Genomic DNA, 21,060 nt, shown 5'->3' with positions numbered 1-21,060 from the left:
TCCTGCTAGGTGCCTAGGCCAGGACACGCTGCGTGGCCTCACAGCCATGGCAGCAGTGTATAGGTTCCCACTACCTGTCCCGCAGGGTCACCCCAGTTTGAAGTGCCAGACAAATTTTTCCAATGCCCTTCGCATCACTCACCTTCCACCTTAACTCTGCCAGTAGAAAGTGAGTCATACTAATCGCAGATGGTGGTTGGACCACAAACCCTGATGGGCACCACAGCCACCCTGCCACTGCCACACAGGAAGGGGACCCATGGGCTTACCCTGTCCTGAGGATGTCATTGCCACACTGCACCTCTGCACCTTCACACATTCAGGGGCTGGGAGAGATGCCAAAATCCCCTGGTGGCACATGCCCCTGTTGAAGTGGGTACCCAAAATGCCATCCTCCCCTCTTCAGCTCTTGTGCAAACCTAAATGTTTGTTTTCAACACTGGGGATCCTCAAAGGTGTAGCAAGGGCTGTGGTGTGTGTGTCAAAACAGTCAAACACTGGTGATCCAAATCACCCTCTCCCCCACCCCAGCTTCTGGGATTGCATACCTATAGGGTGACAAACTCAAAAAATAAGTGCTTCAGCTGGAAAACCCATCCTGCCTCCCTCCTCCAAACAAAGTGAGCACAGCCCTTCCTGAGCCAGAATGTAAAGTCTCCATGATCTTCCTGTACAGTTGGTCCATGCCTGTCAAATTCCCTGTGTAAAATGAAAAAGACATGGAGGATAAGGACAGGAGCGAAGCACCAGTGCAGCAGCAGTTTCAATTCCAGTCCAGTGTGTATAAGCTTCCATGGACTTTCAGAGCTACTTGTGCTGTTGTGCTGAGGTCTTTGGGAATTTAAAACTGAGTCAAAAGTCACTGAAGTCCTCTCCCTAGTGTTCTGCTAACACACAAGAACCCTTAGAGACTGGGGAGAAAGAGAAAAATTAATGGAAGGAATAAAAAGCAGCAGTAGAAGTTCAGCTGCAGGAATGGGATCAGGTGCACGAAGATACTGTAAAATAGTCTTTTTTTCCCTCTATTTTCAACTTGTCACGCTGCTGCTGCCCACGACGGCCGCCCCGACGATGCCGGCGGTCCCGTTCAGGTCCTCAGGCAGCCCTTCCGTGCGCGCCCCCCGGGAGGGAATCGCCCCGCGGGCCCGCAGCCTTGAGCCGACGTCCGTCGCAAAGGTCCCTTCCCCGCCTGCCGGGGGAATGTGCCTCCGCGCAGCGCCGGGGACTGCCCCGCTGCGCCCTTCCGCAAGCACCTGCGCAAGACACGCCGAAACGCAGGGAAAAGGGACGATGAAGTACAAGGCAGGAGAGGAAAGAAGAAGAAAAGGAAAATAAACGGAGGAAATAAGAAGAGAACTAAACCCCAAGGAAAATATCAGGGAGAATAGGTGAAAAAGCTAGAATGGATCTCCGTCCTCCAGGCTGCCAATGCCGCCGTCCCCTTCGCGTACCAGGCCGGAGAGATGGGTGCCGGGCACCGCGCTAGGCAGTCTGCGGGTCCCGCGGTCGGCCGTGGCAGCCGGATGGGTCCCGCGGCCTCCTGGGGCGCTAGGGGCTGAAGTGCACATCCACTGGCCCCGCGGAGGAACGTGTCCCGCGGCGCACAGGGTTGACCGCCCCGTCCGAGCCGGCGTCGGGCTGCGCCGAGCCGTGCTCCCGCACCACTCCGCGCCCCGCCGCGCGCCCATTGTTCAGCACGGCCAATCCGCGGGCTCCCTCTCCGCGGCCGCCAATCGCCTCTGGGGGCCTCGCGGTGAGGTCAGCACCGCCCCCCCCTCCCCGCGGCCGGTGCGCGCTGACATCACGGCACGGCCCGGCGGGGCGGGCCCGGGGGGGCGGGTGCGGCCCCCGCCCCGCGCGGCCCCCGCCCCGCGCGGCGCGGGTAGTGGTGGAGCGGCGGCGCCGCATCCCGCATCGCGCATCGCGGCCGGTGCACAGGGGCCGCCCGCATGGTGGACATCCTCCTCCCGCGGCCGCTCCCGGGCGCCATGGGGGAGCCTTCCAAGAGTAAGTGCGCGCAGCGCTGCCCAACGCGGGGCGGGCGGGCGCGGGACGCTGCGGGGCCGAGATCCGGCCGCCGCTGCCGTCGGGCGGGCTGGAGGTCGCAGCGCCACGCCAGCCCGGACCCGCGGGCGCGGTGACAGTGACGGGAAAGGCTGCGGCAACGCGGCGGACGCGGGGGCTGCAGGCTCGTCCCCTCGCATCGCCAATGCCGCGATTCCCGTTCGTGCCCAGGGTTCCCCGGCCCCGCTGGCTCTTACCGACTGCCTGTCCCTTTGGCTCTCCGCGCTGCTGATCAATTCTGCTGTGTCCATTTCCCCCCCCTTCTTCTCTCTGCTTTTTCTTTCTTTGCTTCTCTCTTTTTCTGTCCGTGTTACCGTTTTTCTTTCTTTCTCTCTTTCCGTGTTTCGTTTTGTCCGTCTTCTTTTAAATGCCTCTTTCTGGTTTTATTTATTTCTTTCTCCTCCCGTTTTTCTGTTTTTGTTTGGTTTTCTATCGCTTTCTGTCTGTTTTCATTTACCCATGTCTCTTTATTTTTTTTTTTTTTTTTTTTTTTGCTGGTTTTGTTCCTGTTTTGTAATTTCTTTTTAATTTCATTTTATTTCTTTCCGGTTTTCCTCAGCTTTTGTTCTCCTGTTTCTGTGTTCCCGCTTTTATTTCCTTTTCCGAAATTCTACTTTTATATCTCTGTCCTACATTTACTTTCCTAGATCAACTTTCTGGTTTTTGTTTGTTTGTTTGTTTGTTTGTTTTCTTTTATTATTTTTGTGTTTCTGGCTGTATTTACTTCTCTCCATTCGCATTTCTGTCCGTTAGTTTTCTCCATGATTCTGTCTTTATTTTTCTTTCTTCTTAGATTGAAAAAAAAAAAAGAAAAGGAAAAAGAGTGGGGTTTTTTGTTTTGTTTTTTTGATGTATATAAAAAATGTCTTTCCCTCGTTGCTGGCGGTTCTGCTTTTGCCCAGCGCTGCCCCTGACCGTGTCCCGCTCGCTCCCGGCAGGGCGGCCGGGGCTGGCCCTGTGCGCAGGCTGCGGGGGCCGTATCCAGGACCCCTTCTTGCTGCGGGTGTCGCCGGACCTGGAATGGCACGTCGCCTGTCTTAAGTGTGCCGAGTGCGGGCAGCCCCTGGACGAGACCTGCACATGCTTTCTGCGTGACGGCAAAGCCTACTGCAAGCGGGATTACAGCAGGTGACCCGAGTCCGCCCACACTCGTTAAAACCAAAACAAAACCTGAAACAGCACAAAAGTCCCTTAAAAACCCCAAATTTCCCCCAAACGAAAACCTGAGTCTCGGCTGCTGATCGCCCTCGCGGCGCCTCCCGACGGCGCGGCCGCGGGCCCTGACGGCGTGTCGCGTCCCCGCAGGCTCTTCGGCATCAAGTGCGCCCAATGCCGGGCGGCCTTCAGCAGCAGCGACCTGGTGATGCGCGCCCGCGACCACGTCTACCACCTGGAGTGCTTCCGCTGCGCCGCCTGCGGCCGCCAGCTCCTACCTGGAGACCAGTTCTGCCTGCGGGAGCGCGACCTGCTCTGCCGAGCCGACCACGGTCCGCCCCACGACGGCGCCGCCGCCCGTGGGCCGTGTAGCCCCGCGCTGCCGCCGCCCACTAATACCGCGCACCTCGCAGGTACCGGCTCCCCTCGGGGCGGGCAGCGGGAGGACGGGGGGATAGCTGCGACGGGAGGGCAGACGGCGGAGCTGACGGTGCGCGCCCTCCTCACCCGCAACAGAACCGGTGCCCGGACGGCCGCCCGCCCCGCGGCCGCCGGCGCACAAGGCGGCAGAGAAGACCACCCGCGTGCGGACGGTGCTGAACGAAAAGCAGCTGCACACACTGCGGACCTGCTACGCCGCCAACCCACGCCCCGACGCCCTGATGAAGGAGCAGCTGGTAGAGATGACGGGGCTCAGTCCCCGTGTCATCCGCGTCTGGTTCCAGAACAAGCGCTGCAAGGACAAGAAGAAGTCCATCCTCATGAAGCAGCTTCAGCAGCAGCAGCACAGCGACAAGACGGTGAGCTCCCGCCCGCCCCTCCGGGGAGGGAGTTGGGTGGGAGGGTGTCCTGGGCTGGCGGGCTCGAGCGGCAGCCACACTGAAGCCCCATGTGCTTCCCGCAGAGCCTGCAGGGCCTCACCGGGACTCCACTAGTGGCCGGCAGCCCCATCCGCCACGAGAGCGCCGTTCAAGGCAGCGCCGTGGAGGTCCAGACCTATCAACCACCCTGGAAGGCACTCAGCGAGTTCGCCCTGCAGAGTGACCTGGAGCAGCCCGCCGCCTTCCAGCAGCTGGTGAGCCGCACCGCGCCGGGTCGGGCCGCCCCGTCGGGCCAAGGGGGACGGGCAGGCTTTGGCCAAATGGGCCTGGGCGCTGCGGGACGGGGACGGGGCTGGGAGTACCGCGCTAGGCCCTCACCGCCGCTACTCCCCCAGGTCTCCTTCTCTGAGTCCGGCTCCTTGGGCACCTCCTCCGGCAGCGACGTGACCTCGCTGTCCTCCCAGCTCCCCGACACCCCCAACAGCATGGTGCCCAGCCCGGCCGAGACGTGAAGTGGTCCGACCGCCCGCCGCCGCGGGACTTCCGCATGCCTGCGCTCCCTGCATGAGACACCCGGCCCCGGGCCGCTCCCAGAGCGCCGGACAAACGCCTTCGTTTTTTAATTATTCTTATTTAAAAGCAAAACAAAAATTATGTTGCTGACGGCCAAAAAAGCACCGGGATCCTCGCTGCCTTCACCAGACCGGAGAGAGAGCCCCTGCCTTGGTTTTTAAGTTGTTTTGGGTTTTTCGCCCTGCGGATTTCGATGTTTCTTTTCCCCAAAGAAACGCGGATTTTGCGGCTGAAGTCCGGCGCGGTGACAGGCTGCCTCGCCCGCCCCTTGAGGCGGACGGCTTTTCTTCCCTTTTTGAAGGGAAAAGACGAAAAGAAATAATAACAACAAAAGGAGGAGAGAGTCCCCCGGCGCGCGCGCCTTTCCGTGGCCGCGGAGCCGGCCTGACCCTCGGTCCTTGGAGCCGCGCCGTCCAGCCTCATCTCACGCTGATGCCTCTCCCGGCCCCGCAAGATGTCTGGAAAAATGGGACACGGAAACGAGACTTTTTTAAACGGGAAAACCAGTACTAATGTTAAGTTATCAATGGACGGAGGACGAATTGTTTGAGCCTTTAACGAACAAAAGTAAGTTATTGTTATTTATTGTCAGAGTCAGCGGTTGAATAGTGGGATTAAATATTTTGGACGTAATAAAAAAGAAAAAAAAAGAGGAAAGGATTGAAACGAAAAAAAAACCCAAAAAAGCAAACAGAAGAGGGCGGGAGGGACAAATTGTGTGTGGAATCACGCTGCAGGCAGGATCGGGGCGCGGGTCGGGATGGGCACAACCCCAGCTTTGCCGGCAAGGCCTACCCCCAAGGCGCTAATCGGCTTTCCCGACCGGACACGGTTATTTATAGCTGGGGAGGCGGAGCGCAGGTTTCCCTTTCGGAGCAGCCCCTGGGGCTGGCCGGGTCGTGCCCGCACCTGCCGTGGTACGGGGCCGCCTTGCCTCCTCTCTAGGGGCCACGAAGGCTCCCCTGGGGCGGCGGCGCGGCGTGCGTTCATCCCCCAGTCTAGACTCAGGCGGCGGCTCCTTATCTGTCTTTGGCATCACCTGGGAGCGCGGCAGGGGCTGCCTTTGCTCCTGCGGCTCCCGCTCCCTCCCCGTTATCCAAATGCTAACGCGCTCAGAGCCGGCTCCCGGCGGGATCGCAGGTTCAGGCAACCTTAAACGACAGCGAGCGGCGCCCACGTCCCTATCCCCAGGCAATCGGTCTCGCACCTTCAGGAAGCGCGAAGCGGGAAGAGCTGGGCTCTCCCGAAGTCCCCGAGCTGCAAGAGGGTGGGCAGAGCGGCGCCCTGGTGGGGGACAACTCCATCGCTCCCGAGGGGCTGAGGAAGCGGGTGTCCATAGGCCAGGCCCCCGCGGGAGAGCCGGCCAGCGCGGCGACCCGCCGTTGCCGTCGCGGCGAACGGCGCAGCCCGGGCTCCCCGAAACGAACCAGCGGGAGAGGCGAAGTGGTCGCCTCAGCCAGGGACTCCTGCTGTCGCCGGGACAGGTCGCCCCCTGGCTCGGAGACAGGTGGGAAGGGGGTTTCCCGCCGGCTCCCGACCCCGCCGCGGGGCCCCCTCAGTTACCTGGCTCCAGTCGGGTCGGGTTTCAGCTCTCCACGCTCTCCCAGGCATACTCTAAAGTATGCGTCTTCCGTTACCTGGCAGGGAAGCTGCCCGGGCCGTGAAATTGCTTCCCAGGCGGTGGCCACGAGACCCGAATCCTTGCAGAGGCCCCGCTCCCGCCTCAGGCCGCGCCGCGGCCTCACCTCAGGCAGCGGCCTCGCCTCCGGCCGCGCGGGCGGCTAGCCGGGTGGGTCGGGATTGCCTTCACCGGCTCAGGTGCGAGCCGGCCCCGGCTCATGGGGCCGCGAAGAGGGAACGCGGGCAGTCGCGGTGCCCGTGAGCTGCCGGCGGCCCGGGCTCGGCGCGGTCCTGCCGGTCGTTCTCTGAGGGAGCACCGAGCCGTCCCCGCAACCCCTCAGAGCCGCCGAGCGCGCGGGCCGAACACAGGCAGCGGCGAGAGGCGCGGGAAATAAACCGGGACGAGACGCGCCAGTACTGCCTTTTAATGCGGCTTCATCGAGCCTTCACCATTAGGAGAACAGCAGGAGGTTTAAACAAGCGTTATTAAAGTCTTATCAAAACATTAAAAAAAGTGTGCGGTTTAAAAAAAAATCCATCATTACGTGATTTAGCCCAAATCACCCCAAAATTGTAAGTGAATTTTCCTCAGGGCCAAACCTGATAAATCCTTCCAACTTTTCATTAATTGGAAATACAGCTTAGGAGGATTTTTGTTTTTCTTTCTGAGCCTCGTGTTGCTTAAGGTAGTTCAAACACACCAATATTTGTAATGCACAAGTCACACTACAGACAGAATAAGTTAATTTATTACAAGATATATAGAACATTCTCCATTTGCAATCTTACTTCAGCAGTTCTGCAGTGCAAGTAGCACCACATCTCTGGGTACAAAACACCCAAGTCATGACATAGGATAAGTGAATGAAATCAACTCAAATTATTAAAATTACAAAACAGAACTTGAAAGTATCTACAGTACTTAGGATACAAATAGTGCAAATTATATATCTACAGCATAAGTATTTAGAGTATCAAAAACTGTTGGGAATAGCCTCGTAAGGTAGTCAGCAGGAACTGGTCAGTGTGATGACATTAGGGATTTAAAAACCAAATACAACACTTATTTTTTCAAGAAGAACTGTCGAGCTTCTTCCCAGGACTGGCGGGGGAATCTGTTGGACAGCTCAAGAAAGTCTTGAGAAGTGAAATTTTTTTCTGTTGAAAATAGAACATAAAATTACCAAGTGATTTCCTCTTCAGATGGTAATAAAACAAGAATAATGAACATGCAGCCAATTCAAGATACTTCAAGTCATTTACCCCCCTCTCCCCACCAGAAACTTCCCAAATCATGGAGTAACACTTCTGTGGAGCTCTGGACATCGAGCTTTGCCTTTAAAAATGGGTGCTGAGGGCTCTGGTGAGCAAAGGCTTAGAATACTGAGCTTTTGGATCAGGCTCTCTGCTTTATGCATTTGGAACATTATAAATCTTTACACATTTTATGTGCTCCCTGATTCCCCCAAAGCCCACAGCATGATTACAAATACAGCTTTTACTCCTACGAGTATTGCCGGTGATGTGAGCAGGGCTACACATGCATGTGCAGGTTCACGGGCTCCCACCCTTGCAGCAGTGTCTTGCTGCACCCAACAATGAAGTCTCCCCTTTCAAAAGTTTCATTCTGAGAAGCGTTATTGTTCTCATTTGGTTTTTTAGGGACACCATCCTTCAGATCTGAGTGGTACAAAAATAAAATTAAAATAATCCTGCTTACACTATTAATTGAGTCAGCTTTTTTGCAACTGGGGAATGTTTAGAAATCACACTCATATGTCACCACATAGTCATTTTTGTTTAAAAGTTCATCCAGATTGCATTGCGAGAACAAAAAGCAGTTTTCCACTTGGACTTTAGATGTTTCTTGAGCAGATTCTCATGCAAACACAATCCTGGAAAGTCTGTGTTGCAGACACTGCACAAGGCTGACTCAGACTAAGAGGTATAATGTTGACAGTAACAATCTTCATAAAGTTAATTTCTTATTTTAAAAATTATTTTTAAACACAAATCTTATATTTTAGACCTAGAAAGGCTCACGTTCTGCCAAATGTTCAGCAAAATGGTGGCGGATTTCTGCTAGCTACAAGGGAGAAAAGACTGCCCAAGCAATGTACTTTCTGCAAAATAGGGGTGACTCAGGACCACATTCCCATCAACGTGCTTGAATTTCAGATGTGTTTAACAATAGCCATCTTAGCTAAGAATCTTTGACATTTAGTCTAAAGAGGTTAACTACATTTTACACAGTATTTACAACAAACAAGGGGAGGGTTAAATCTCAACTCTTTGGCAACCTGACAAACTTTATGGGATAATTACAGGACAGTATTTCACTAATTTTTGTCTCCCTGGGTGTATTGTCATGGCTGTGTGCCTTCTCTGCAACCTGAAACTTCTGAAGGTAGCCTTTGTGACAGCTAATTAAATATGTGCACATACAGTATCACATTTTAAGACATGATACCACAGAGCAGTTAATAAAGATTAACACTGAATTCCTGACATGGTGAGCAGCAGGCTGGAACACATGTACATTTAATCAGAATGAAAGCTAGGGAGGCTCTCCCCAAAATGTAAACCCATGTTGCAATTTACTGTATTCCTTTCATCCTGATGCAGATTCAAAACGTTTAAATCACAGTAGAATATGCCTACACATTTTGTTACTCAATTGCTACTCTGTTACATGTCATTGGAGACGTACCCCTCTGCTGAGAGAACTGATTATCCGTTTGGCCTGAACTCTGAGCAAAATCCTATGCAGGGAAAAAACAAACCAAAACAAAACAAATGAGCATCAGGTTTTCAGCTCTTGTATCTGAAGAATTATACCAATATTTTTAAGTCTTCACGGTCACTCAAAAATGCTTACTTTAGGAAATCTGTAAATTAACAAACTCCGAGTTTTTTGCTATATATCATAACAGAATACTGCCAGCACCTGAATCCTATAAAATATAGTGGATTTTATACCTTTATTCATACCTTATTTGGAAGAAAAAAGTATTTTAATACACAACAGGAAGAACAAAGTTTTAACATCTTCCTAGTAAACAGTTATTATCATTGCTTTTAATTTAAGAGAACATTTACTATGGCTGTGTTTTTCTAAAACAAATGGAGGTTTAGATTTACGCTCCTGAGTCCAAATACCCTCTTACAAAATTCTTGAATCAGCCCAATTTCATCGGCCGTGCTTTCCAGTGACCCAGGGAGCCTGAGATCCTGTTATCTCCTGAGAGCTTGTGAAGCTCTCCCAGGGAGGTGCTGAGCTCTAGCCAGAGTGGCAGCTGGCCATGTAACCAGCTGCAGTGCGTGCCCAACACGCTGCGTGATCCCTGCTGCTATCTGGCAGGACCCCCTGGAGTCAGCAAGGACACCCACATCCTGGAGAACAACGCAAGACTATGCAAGTCAGCTGCCCTAGTACCGAGAGGGCTGTTAGGATCCTGTCTTTTGTTGGAGCATTCGGTGAGCACAGACAGCATGATTTGACATGAGATACAGTTTAGCCAATCATGGATACTCCTAAATATTAATATTATTATTATTATTATTATTATTATTATACCTCTAGAAATGGAACTAACAAAAATTACAAGGATGATGCAAACTTCAGATGGTAGAAATAAATCTGGTGGTAAGGAGGTATAACATGGGTCATCATAAAATCCAGCACTTTCCTTTGATTTACACTGCACACATCTAACACACTGTATTTAAGTGTTATATTCGTACACACCACCAAACTTTTACGTAAACGGGACTTCTTTTTGCATTCCCTGGCATAAGAAGAATCTCATTTTCTAGTCATAGGGCAACATTTTAGTCTTTCCCAAACCTTCTGCTGAAACAAATGAGAGATTTGCTTGACAACCAGCAGCAAGCTGAAAAAGTAGAGAGGCAAACCTCATCTGTGTGTGTGGGTATCTAAGCACATCCCAGTTCCCTGCAGAATTGGTCTGTGCATGTGCAACATTTGAAAATGTTGAGTTTAAAATGGGTAAAACACTAAAGTATCAGAGAAGTCAGTAAAGATGTGACATTTTATGGTGCACAAGGATCTTCCATATTTTTATATAACACCTTTTTTTTTAAAGCCTGCAAGAATAGTATGTGGACTAGAAACCTGAAATACACTCTAATTGGAAATCAAATTAATAACATCTAATCTTGTAAATATACTTACACTTTGCTGTAGCTGCTAAGGATTTAAATGTCTCTCTCTCATAGCACAGAAATCAAAATAAATAACCTTAAGTATTCATATGGGCAACATTCTTCTCCACTTTCACATTTTTTTAGCTGAAAAAACAAACTTGCTGCATTTACTTGTCATGCTTAAATTATTTTTGCCACTGCAACTTTAACACAAAAATCTGTAGTTTCACTATAAGAAAGCTGCAATAAAGGCTGAATTACTGCTTTATATTTAACTAGAAGTTCATTACTATACAGCAAATTCTTTTAATACTATGTTCCAAACTTTTTAAATTTAACTGCTATGCAATTATTTTACTATTAAAAGGATAAGAAGCATGTTTAGGAAACATCTAATTCTTGTGCCTTCTCTCCCAAATCTGTGGACTTGCTGTAAAGCATTGGAAAAAAGTTTGACTAACATTTCTGTACCAACAACAGTAACTTTCAGGTAACCGATACAGAGTTACTACAGTACTAAACACATACTGTTTTTTAATAGTACAGTGTTTACAAAACCTGTATTTATTCATTGGAAACAGTCAATAAAGTGTACGGGAAACATAAGGCATGCATAAAATCTGATATATATAAAGCACAGCATATAAATTTAAACAAAGGGAACAAAAATGCTGTAAATCCTTATTCAAAACAGTATTCATAATGATCTCAGTGGCTTATTGTTGAAAATAAAGATTTCAAGATTAGATTGGTAATGTATGTGCTGTATATTTTCTGCAAAAGAAGATATACACTTCCGTCCAGTTCTCTGTAAATCTACTGTACACAGTATACAACTGTACATTTCTCTGTAAACACATTAATATGCCCATTTCAGATGTGCTGTAGTCTTGAAAAAATAAATATTTTAAGAATTATCCTCTAACAGCAGGATCTACATCAAATCTTCCCAGCACATCCAATAACTTTTCTAATGAAAACAGGATTCTGCACGTGATAGTGAGAACCTAAACTACTCAGTAGCCTTTCAGTGTTATAATATGGCTCAAGTACAGACATAATCTGTGGTTTCAAAAGAGCTGACAATCTTAAGGTACTTCAATGCTGTTTACTTGTTTTAGTTATGTCAAATGACTTCCATATACACAGCAAAGGTGAGAAAAGCTGTTGCAGTTACCCTGCACACTTGCTGTTATGTTACTGCAATAACTACCTGGATGAACGTGGCAAGCAAAACAGAGCTCATCTCCTGCTCCAGGATGATCTTGTTCTGAGGGTTATTGTAACAAGCAGCTATTAGCGAAGGGAAGAGCACTTTGATTAAACGAGGATCACTGAAATACTGGAAAGGCAACTGGCATAGTTTCTGCAGCACTGTGGGGTGGCGGCCAGATTGTACAATGATCTGAAAATACAAACGTAACAACATTAAAACACGTGACCTGTCTCTTCTTCTCTTCCTGCTAACCACCAAGGGTGCTGAAGTCATGCTAAAAAAATGAGTGTGGCCAACAAGTAAATACTAAAAATAAACCTTAAAATGTTTAGCCCCCAAACCTTCCATTTTCCTGTGCAAGTAATACTTTTTATTGCAGATGAATAGATCTAAGGCTGTGAAACGTCTTTTTCCTGTATGACCCAAAAAGACTGAGAACAGGATTAATCTGCAGATAATTTTATATCTTCATTCAAAAGACAAAGAATTATAATGAAGGGACTATCGTTAAGTTAGAGCTACAAAACAAACAACCCCAGCCCCAGCCATTTAAACACAGTAAGCATGTCTTCAGGGAGAAAAACTCAAGAAAAAGATCCCCAGGACTGTAAAAACTCTGCTGAAGCTCAGTCAGTCTTTACTAGAGAGCTCTCTGGCAATTGGAGAGGACCCTGTTTCACCATAGATGTCTGCCATGCACTCTCAGCCACCAAAAAGAAAAGGCGATTGTAAGCCATGCAGCAAGGAGTTTCAGTAAGTAGAGACTCAGAAAGATCCTCCCATCTGTATTTCTTATCTCAGTTTCTATCAGTACCATTGACTCTAAAAGGAGAATTGTTTAGATAAATGGGACTGTTGTCATGAAGCAGGCTAAGTTTACAACTGTGTACATTTGAAGAAATAAGGCGATGCTATTACTGGTCTCCTGCAAAGGAACCTTTCCAATTTACTTGATATTCTTATAAAGTCTTTGTGATAAACTAAAAAATGCCCAAATCGGATCTGTTCCAAGTAACCTTGATTAGACAATTATAATATGAAAGAGCTGTTTGACCCAAAGTTGGCTTTTTGGCATTGGAGGAAGCTCCTATAAGGTTAGAACACTGTAAAACTGAGGGTCACGACTGTAAATTGTACTTGGAAAAACACAATTTTACAGGTACACACCCAGACAAGACTGCATTCAAATTAAAACCAGAAGGACAGAAAGAAGCAGTTGAGACCACAGGAACATAAATTACAGGGATTTACAAGTTTTCAAAGTACTTTTAACAATACCTTCAGAGCAAACTCTCAGTTGATAAAACAAGAGCAACAAAGTAATAGTTTGCATTTTTTTTCTGTTCACCAGCCAAAAAGGCACTGAAACCCTTTCAAAACACCAGTAGAAATGTCTCCATGCCCTTAAAGATTGGAGGAATTTCTAAAAGATGGCCAAATACGTGACAATTCAGCATGCATTCAGACCTTGTTTTGAGGAAAACATCACTGAAGCATTTGGATGATTCTAAGCTTAACTGTTGGTTCCCCCCTGGTAAGTAAGGAGTTGCCTTTCCAGTCTGTGATTACTGTGTGAATTTTAAATTAAGCAGAGTGGTTATTATATAAATAAATCTATGGGGGTTTAAGGGAAATGCTACAATCAGGAAAGTGCTTAAAATCAATTGTAACCATACTAAAAGAACTGCAATTGCTATTTCTGATCAAGGGCAGAACAACGCATCCCTTAACTTCTTTTTACCGGCCACTGTACAGTTGGTAAACAGGCAGAGGAAAAAACAAGTTTTGGGGAATTTTCCATGGCACACTTCCTTTACCTGTGCTAACAATGCCATGGACAATTATAGAACTCTTGCCAAACTAATAGTGCTGATAATCAAATAGCTTCCATGGAATTATGATTTTTTTTTTCTTTTCAACATTTTTACTACAATGATATCAACATTTAAGATAGGGAGGTGTATATATAAGGGATGCTGGTTATTTTAATCTGGTATTTATCACATGTGGAATCAATTTGATGATTTCAGCTCATTGTACTAATGCAGCTACTAAACCTGATACATTACATTATGTACTCTGAAAAAAAATTCATGAGTCACCCCTTACTGGAAAAAAACCCAAACAAATAAACCTCTAGCAGAGCATGTATTCCTTGTTTCACTGTCAACTGGCGGAGAAAGTGAAGTCCAGCACTTGACCTAACAGATGAACAATGAAGAAAACAAATGTGAGCCTTGCTTTTTGCTTCTTTATGGTGGAAAAAGGCTTCTCTTGATTTTTTTTTTTTCCTTTTTTTTTTTTTTAATTAAACACTGAGTTGGCTTAATAATCTCAGCAAGTTTTCCAGGCTTGGAATACTTATCTTAAAAAATGCTCAAATACAACATACAAACTCCTTACTGAAATGCAGTGCAGGAAGCTTTATTTTTCTCCTGCCACATACTGGAATCCTGACACATTTACCTAGAATTAGCTTTTCTTGTTGCTCTCTCTCTAGTCTGAAAGTCAGATATGCCCGTCAAATGTAACAAGATCCTAATTAAATCACCAGATTTCTGTACAGCCAAGCATTTAAGCACCCACTTAACTTCAGATATATGCATAGATTCCATTAATATTTGCTTGTGGTTTTCTTCTTCTGAATTGAGGCCTATCAAATTAATACAAGCTCCTTATTTATTTTATCCAGAACAACCAATTCGCATTAAAGTTTTATTTCTTAAAAAAAAATTGCTTGCTTCCAAAATGTATAGATATTCATATAACTTTATTGGTTTTGCTTATCCTTAGCTTAATTAAATTCCAAAGAAGATGCAACCACTTTAGCTTATTTTATTTTAGCTCCAACACAGTGAATGTTAGAATAACAGTATCCAAACTATGCATAGGTAAGAGACATAGCAAGCATGCTTCTGAAATGCTACTTCATGATGAATTAATGGAAGTTTTTCTTTGTACGACCAGACAGACTCAAGACCCTGATTAATTTCTGAGGTAGAGCCCCTGTTACAGACCATGGTGGTATGATTCAGGGTTACCAGCCAACAGTATCAGCTGCTCTCAGTGTAAAAGCCTGAGGGAAATGAGAGGCCAGAGCATCTTAAATCCTTCACTGTGCTGAGCTGAAGCAACCTCTACTCCCTATAAGCTGACAGCAAGGCTCCACAATGTATGCCACTCTAAACATGACTTTCTTTACTGTTCACCTTTGCTAAAAGTCACCTTTAATAAGAGAATTTTCCCTCCTTGGAATCCAGGTTTCCAGCTTTCCTACCAAATCCATGCTGGCTATCCACACTGACTAATGTGATGATCTCTGGGAACTTTTCACTGAGCAGCACCTTTAAAGGTTGCCTATTAGTTATCTTCTGTCACTCCTACCAGTTTATAGTGTTCTGCAGGTCCCAGTAATTTGCTTAATCTCCAATAGCCAGAGGGTCAGGCACTCTGTGCTGCCCTGCCAGGCTACCCATGCTCCTGTGTGACTCTTTGGAAAATACACTCTGCACTCACAACTGCAATAACCATCCTGATCCACTGTATTAGTATTTCTGAAATTTATCACTGAGGAAAGCATGATTCATGATTTCTGAAGTCTCAAGATGGAATCCATTTTTCCCTCAAGTTTACCCGGGCCAGTGTTCACTGTACAGTATGTTGCTTGGCCATTTGCTGCAATTCATCTAGCTGTGAAAGTTTGAAGCAGTATAAAAGTCAGTCTTTCAAAACATACTACAATGACAGAAGCCAGCAATATGCCACACAGCACCTGAACAATAAAAAAGGACAATAAAAACCAATAAAAAAAAATAAAGCTCCCTGTGGTCCAGAAGAGTACCAAAGTTGAGGTGAACTCTCATGAGAGAGGTGAATGCAGCGTGGGCAGTGTCACAGCCTCCATGGGCTACTTAAGCACCCCCAGGGAGTGCCAGCAAACAGGGCGGCAGTTCACCTAGGCAGGGAAGGAGTCTCTCACTGAGATCAGCCCCAGTGCAGAAGCAGTGGTCTCTACCCAGCAGAAGGCGATGGCCTCCTCACGTTCTGCCCACCACCACTGATGCAGCTACCCAGCCTGAGCTGCAGGGAAGGCCTGCAACCATGCAAGCAGAGTGGCTCAGCTGTGACAATGGTGCAGGAGGGCAGCACAGAGCTCACCTGTGGGAGATGTGCCCAGGCAGAGGAGCTCGACCGCTTGGTAACAGAACTCCATGAGCAGGCTGAGAAGCATCAGGGAGTGTGAGTCAGAGACAGACTGGTGGAGTCACACACACTGCTTTCCCCAGAGCAGACTCTATCATCAGTTAGAGCTCACAATGAGGGTGAATGGAAACAGGTCCCTGCACAGCGAAGCAGATGACTTCCCCCATGGCCTCCCACGCATTTCCATTTGTCCCTACATAACAGGTGTGGAGCTCTGGACTCCAAGGGACAGTCAAACAGTGACAATGATGGAAATGCTTCCAAGGAGCTACCAATGGTAAGGCAGTCAGCACCATGAAAAAGAAAAGGGTTATTACTGGTGATTCCCTTCTGAAAGGGTCAGAAAGGCCAATTTGCTGACCTGACCCATCCCAAAGGAAAGTCTGCTGTCTCCCTGGGGCCTGGGTTAGGGATCTGGCAAGAAAGCTCCCTAGTCTGGTGTGGCCCACAGATTATTACCCACTACTGACCTTCCAGACAGGCAATGATGAACTAGAAGAAAGAGAACTGAGTGCTGCCAAGAGGAACTTCAGGGCCCTGGGTTGACTGGTCAGGGGTATGGGAGCACAGGTAGTGTTCTCCTCCATCCCCTCAGTAGCAGGGACCATCCCAAACAGATTGAGGAAGACCTATGAAATTAATTCCTGGCTTCAAGCCTGATGTCATCAGCAGAACTGTGGGGTTTTTGATCATGGGTCAGTTTACATGATGCCAGGCCTGCTGGCAGTAAATGGGGCACACCTCACCCAAAAGAGGAGAATGGTTTCATTCTGGGAGTTGGCTGGGCTGCGGACATTGTCTACTTGGACTTCAGTAAAGGCTTTGACACTGTGCCACAGCATTCTCCTTCAGAAGCTCCTGGCACAAGGCTTGGATAAGTGCATTCTGCACTGGATCAAAAACTGGCTGGATATTAGGAAATATTTCTTCACTGAAAGGGTTCTCAAACACTGGGATAGTCTTGCCCAGGGCAGTGATGGAGTCACCATTCCCAGGGGTGTTCAAGCGGCATGTGGACCTGGAGCTTATGGACATGGTTTAATGTTGACCTTTCAGTGCTGGGTCAAGGGTTGGACTGGACGATCTTTGAGGTCTCTTCCAACCAGATGTTTTCTGTGATTCTGTGGTTTTGCTGGGAGATCAGGCTTCCACTGTCACTCAGGTACGGTGTCTGGCTACAGACCTGTGGTGACTGCTGGAATGGTGTTCCACCCTGGATTCTGCAGTTCTTCCTTGTATTCCCACTGGGACTGCTCCTGCAACCCTCCTCTCCTGCCACTGCTTCCTCACAACTCGCAAAGGAGATCCTCCCATGACTGAAGGCCTTTGCTAGCAAAATAATAAACTCTGTGGACCCAAGTAACTTGAGTATGATTTTCCTCTGGGTATTAAAGGGAATACCACAGATAATTTCATTTTTCTGTGAAGCTCTGAGGGCTCAAAAATAACTTTCTGATGATCCTGCAAGAATGAGAATAGAGATAGAACTGTGACTCCTTTCCTTGCTTGAATAGGGAGGGAGGTAATTGCTGGAGTGCACAGGGGCAACCACCACACAAGAATTAGCAAGGGAAAGGCGTTCTGGTGAACACCTCCTAATTCTGTTTATGCACTGTATATACATACACTTGTCTTGAACTTAATCTTTCTCTATATTCCTTTTAACAGGAATGAAAACTACAATTACTTTTAAATGCATAGGTATGTATTTTTGTCAAAGAATGGTAATAAAATCTTCATAACTAATGGGATCCAGATCCTTGGAATCATATAGCAATGATACAGAATGTAGCAGCTCTTACACTGCAAATCAGAAGTGAAATCTTACCATACCAATGGTTAATTTTACAAGAAAATTAAAATAAGACTTTTCTTGTCTTTGAAATTATATCTTCATAATCAGCATCTTGTAAGTAATAAACAGGATTTTTGCTGAGAGAACAGCCAGCAAGTTTAAGAATGACTGTATGTGAACTACTGAACAAATATTAAGCAAATTGAAGTGAATTGATAATTCATATAATCCTATCAGTCATATATTTATATTATATATCTAATTAGGACATATGGATGCATGCTACTATTTTTTCAAGAACTAGCAGTTCAAATCAAATTGTTTGTGAAGATTTATCCTTTTAAAAATTATGGAATAGCATTTTTGGTGGAAATCTAAGTTTCAGTTTCCCAGTTGCAACTGCACATGTTTCACATACATAAAGCATTTTAAGAAGAAAAACCGAAAGATTTTAAATCTTTTCCTGCAACCTTCCAGAGATTTAAAGAAGATTATGATCACAGACTGATTTTCAACGGCTCTATGCACTTATATTAAACATTGTCAGATATTTTCCTGCAAATTAAAAAAAAAAAAAAAAGAACGGTTCAGCCCCAGACCAATTCACTCCTTGTATACTATGCAAGGTTAGTCTAGGATTACTGCAGAGTGGAAGTGCTGACTTTTAGAGCAATATTTAGTGTAGTTCTACTGATGGGATTTAGATTTTCTTGTTTCTCTTGGACATTTGCAACTCTGGAAAAGCATAACTCAAGTCAGCTATTTCTGTCCATATGTACCATAAAAACACTGGAATTATCTTTCAAAGAGGCTAATTAATTTTCTGGTCATGAAGAACAAAAAGCCCGCAGGAAGATTTTTGTCTATGGAAAAGCAAACCAAATGAGCATTCAACTGATTCAGAAAGCCAAGTTCTCAATGAACTGAACTGTGCTAGACCAGACAGCCATAGCATTATGAATCAATTATTACCATTTGCTGAGGATTATCCATATGCTTAGAAAGCTACAACACATCCATCATGTCTAGAATTATAATAATATTTACTATTCCATTCAACTACTTCCTCAGTGGTTGCTTTCCCCTCAAAATAAAATAAATAAATATTAAAAAACAAAAAATCTCTTCAGAGTATTCCAAGTTAAAAATCAGTTGGTTTAAACCTCCCCAGTAGCAGAGGAATGATTGCTTGGCACCCTGCAGCAGGAAGATAATGTGACTTATGGTGTGTTCTGTAGCCCATCGGTTTCTTTCATGCACAAAAGAAAAAGCAGCTTCTTGCTGCTTTAAGATAGCAGAGGAAAGAGAAAGGTTGCCTAGAGAAGAACTGAAATACGAGGTTACAAAATCCTCAGTGTCAAGATTTGAACAAAACCTTACAAGTAATTTAAGTGCACTGCTCTCATGTGGCCAACTCTGCACAACAAGGTTGTATTCTTACTACTTTACAGTCAGACCAGTGTTTTTCAGTAATTCTGACCAAATACTAGAACTTGTAGATCTTTTGTCAAGTGAAAAGTGAGACAAAATTGTACTACTGCGAATTGGATAAAGGAAAAAGGCACTTGAATCATAACTTTGTAAAGTTTTGAACTTCCTGAAGTGAAACCTTCCTCAACTCCTGGAGAAAAACATGCTAACAAAAGAGTGTATTCCATAGGTACTCAAAAAAAATTGCAGTTATTATCACTGAGATGAATTAACTTTCTAGAAACCCATAGTTGTCACTAGATTTCCCTTCTACTTTCATGAAATGAAGCATTAAAATGTACTCTTCTACTTGACTGTGTTCTTCTGCTGTAATGTATTTCACATTCAGACGCTATTTTCTTAGAACAACTCAGACTAAAAAGCTAATGGTTCTCTAAGGGACACTCCTTGCCTTTTCCACTATCTTGTATGACCTGTGGTTCCAAACTTGAACATGGCCATTATAAACATTGGGATCCTAAAACTGCACTATTGGTATGGGAACTATTAAAAGTTTCTTTTCTATTTATCATTTATATAAATGTCAATTCCAATTTGTACAAACAACTAAGAACTTTATTGAACAGGAACTGTGCATCTAATCTCTGTAACTACAGTACTCCAAATAGTTAAATCTTTTTGTTTGATAGAAGGTCATTTATAATTTTGCAAATGAAACAAGTCTTTATGTTAGTACTCCAGAGTTTCTTTTCAAAGTTAGATCTGCATTATTTCTTTGCTTCTACATAAACAGATCTCATACTGCTAGTATTTAATCAGCAGAATATGTCACCACTTAGGCTCTTCTTCTGTTTTAAGGTCAAGCTCTTTTCTTTCTATTTTGCAAACTCCACTGGTGGCAAGGCTCTGAGCAAACAATGTTCTAAACGCCTCCTAGCATTTATCAGGAATTGGGAGCGCCATTTGCAGGCAAAAAACAATGTTCCAGAATGCTACATTCAAATTTCAAAATAAGAATTTTGTCTGTTTGAAAAATTCCAGTGTTTATTTTCTTAACATCACATTTAAGCTTTCAGAGAGAAGATAACAGAGTTCAGAAATAACATTAGTCTTCCCATAAATGACATTTACAGAGCACTGTCCCTTTAGAGCTAGCTCTGTGGTTTAAGCACACAGATTCTGTGGTGCTCTGTCTATATGTAACAAAGAAAAATAATTATCTGAGCAGTTTTGGTGTAATTAGCCTAAGCCACTTGAGCATTTAGGATAGGACAACAGTAAATATAAGCACAGTGATGCAGTAAGCATGTAAAAGTGTTCACCAAAAGTGATGCTAGTGGGAAATTGAGATAAAGAAGCTCTTTATATAAAGCTCTTGAGAAAAACGTTACCCAAAATGACAAGTTGCCTTAGTTATAACAAATGAGGTATATATAGATTAATTCAGCAATAAATAATAATAAAATAGATATTTTAAAATATAAGCTCTATTACAGTATGAGGAAAAGAGAATGCAAACTATTTTAATATGCATTGAGGTTATATTTTAATTTAACACATGCCCAGGCATGAAGAATTCAACAAAGTCTTGATTTAAAGGCCAGAGAAGAAACAGGACTTTAGTCAACAGAAGTTTAAGCCCACAACTGGCAGAAATTTCTGCCATCATCCTTGACAACTTAGCTAGTCTGGGTCAAAATTCCCAGAGGTGTGAATAATTACAATATTACATTCTAAACTACACAAAATCTTGTGTCTCTGAGAGCATTTTCTCTCTTCAAAAGCAAACATTTTCTGACATGCTCCAAAACCCGACTCACAAGTAAGTTATAAGCCTTACAACTTTATTACTAATACATTTTGTCTTCTGTCTTCCACAATACAAGTAAAGGGTTTGTGAAAATACACGATCACCATCACCAAACACTGTGAAACATTGAGCCATTGGACATGCTACAGAGCTGGCTGAGGAAAATCTTCAGAGAGCAAGAAATATGCTTCTCTGCCATGAAAAA

General features: G+C 45.5%; 2 protein-coding genes across 2 annotated transcripts in view; one reads left to right on the top strand and one right to left on the bottom strand.

Moving 5' to 3' along the window:
- The first annotated feature begins 1,949 nt into the window (after positions 1–1,949).
- ISL2 (ISL LIM homeobox 2) lies at positions 1,950–4,552 on the top strand. Its single transcript, XM_054388174.1, has 6 exons — positions 1,950–2,007; positions 3,003–3,192; positions 3,370–3,632; positions 3,736–4,019; positions 4,124–4,294; positions 4,436–4,552. Exons 1-6 carry the CDS (start codon positions 1,950–1,952, stop codon positions 4,550–4,552), a joined length of 1,083 nt encoding a protein of 360 aa, XP_054244149.1.
- Positions 4,553–7,296: 2,744 nt separating this feature from the next.
- SCAPER (S-phase cyclin A associated protein in the ER) overlaps positions 7,297–21,060 on the bottom strand; it is a 125,296-nt gene continuing 111,532 nt past the window's right edge. Inside the window, exons 25-27 of the mRNA XM_054387894.1 lie at positions 11,614–11,805; positions 8,944–8,995; positions 7,297–7,391 (exon numbers count right to left, since the gene is read on the bottom strand). Of these exons, the coding sequence (XP_054243869.1) occupies positions 7,297–7,391; positions 8,944–8,995; positions 11,614–11,805 (339 nt within the window). The remainder of the gene's footprint in view (positions 7,392–8,943; positions 8,996–11,613; positions 11,806–21,060) is intronic.

This window comes from Indicator indicator, chromosome 16 (genome assembly GCF_027791375.1).
Source record: "Indicator indicator isolate 239-I01 chromosome 16, UM_Iind_1.1, whole genome shotgun sequence".
NCBI lineage: Eukaryota > Metazoa > Chordata > Aves > Piciformes > Indicatoridae > Indicator > Indicator indicator.
This window is presented reverse-complemented; position numbering and strand designations above follow the sequence as displayed.

Excerpts from the sequence above, each read along its gene's own strand:
- ISL2 (XM_054388174.1), top strand. The coding sequence starts at position 1,950 with ATGGTGGACATCCTCCTCCCGCGGCCGCTCCCGGGCGCCATGGGGGAG. Across the intron at positions 2,008-3,002 it reads CATGGGGGAGCCTTCCAAGA|GGCGGCCGGGGCTGGCCCTG; the intron begins GTAAGTGCGCGC and ends CGCTCCCGGCAG. Across the intron at positions 4,295-4,435 it reads CCGCCGCCTTCCAGCAGCTG|GTCTCCTTCTCTGAGTCCGG; the intron begins GTGAGCCGCACC and ends CTACTCCCCCAG.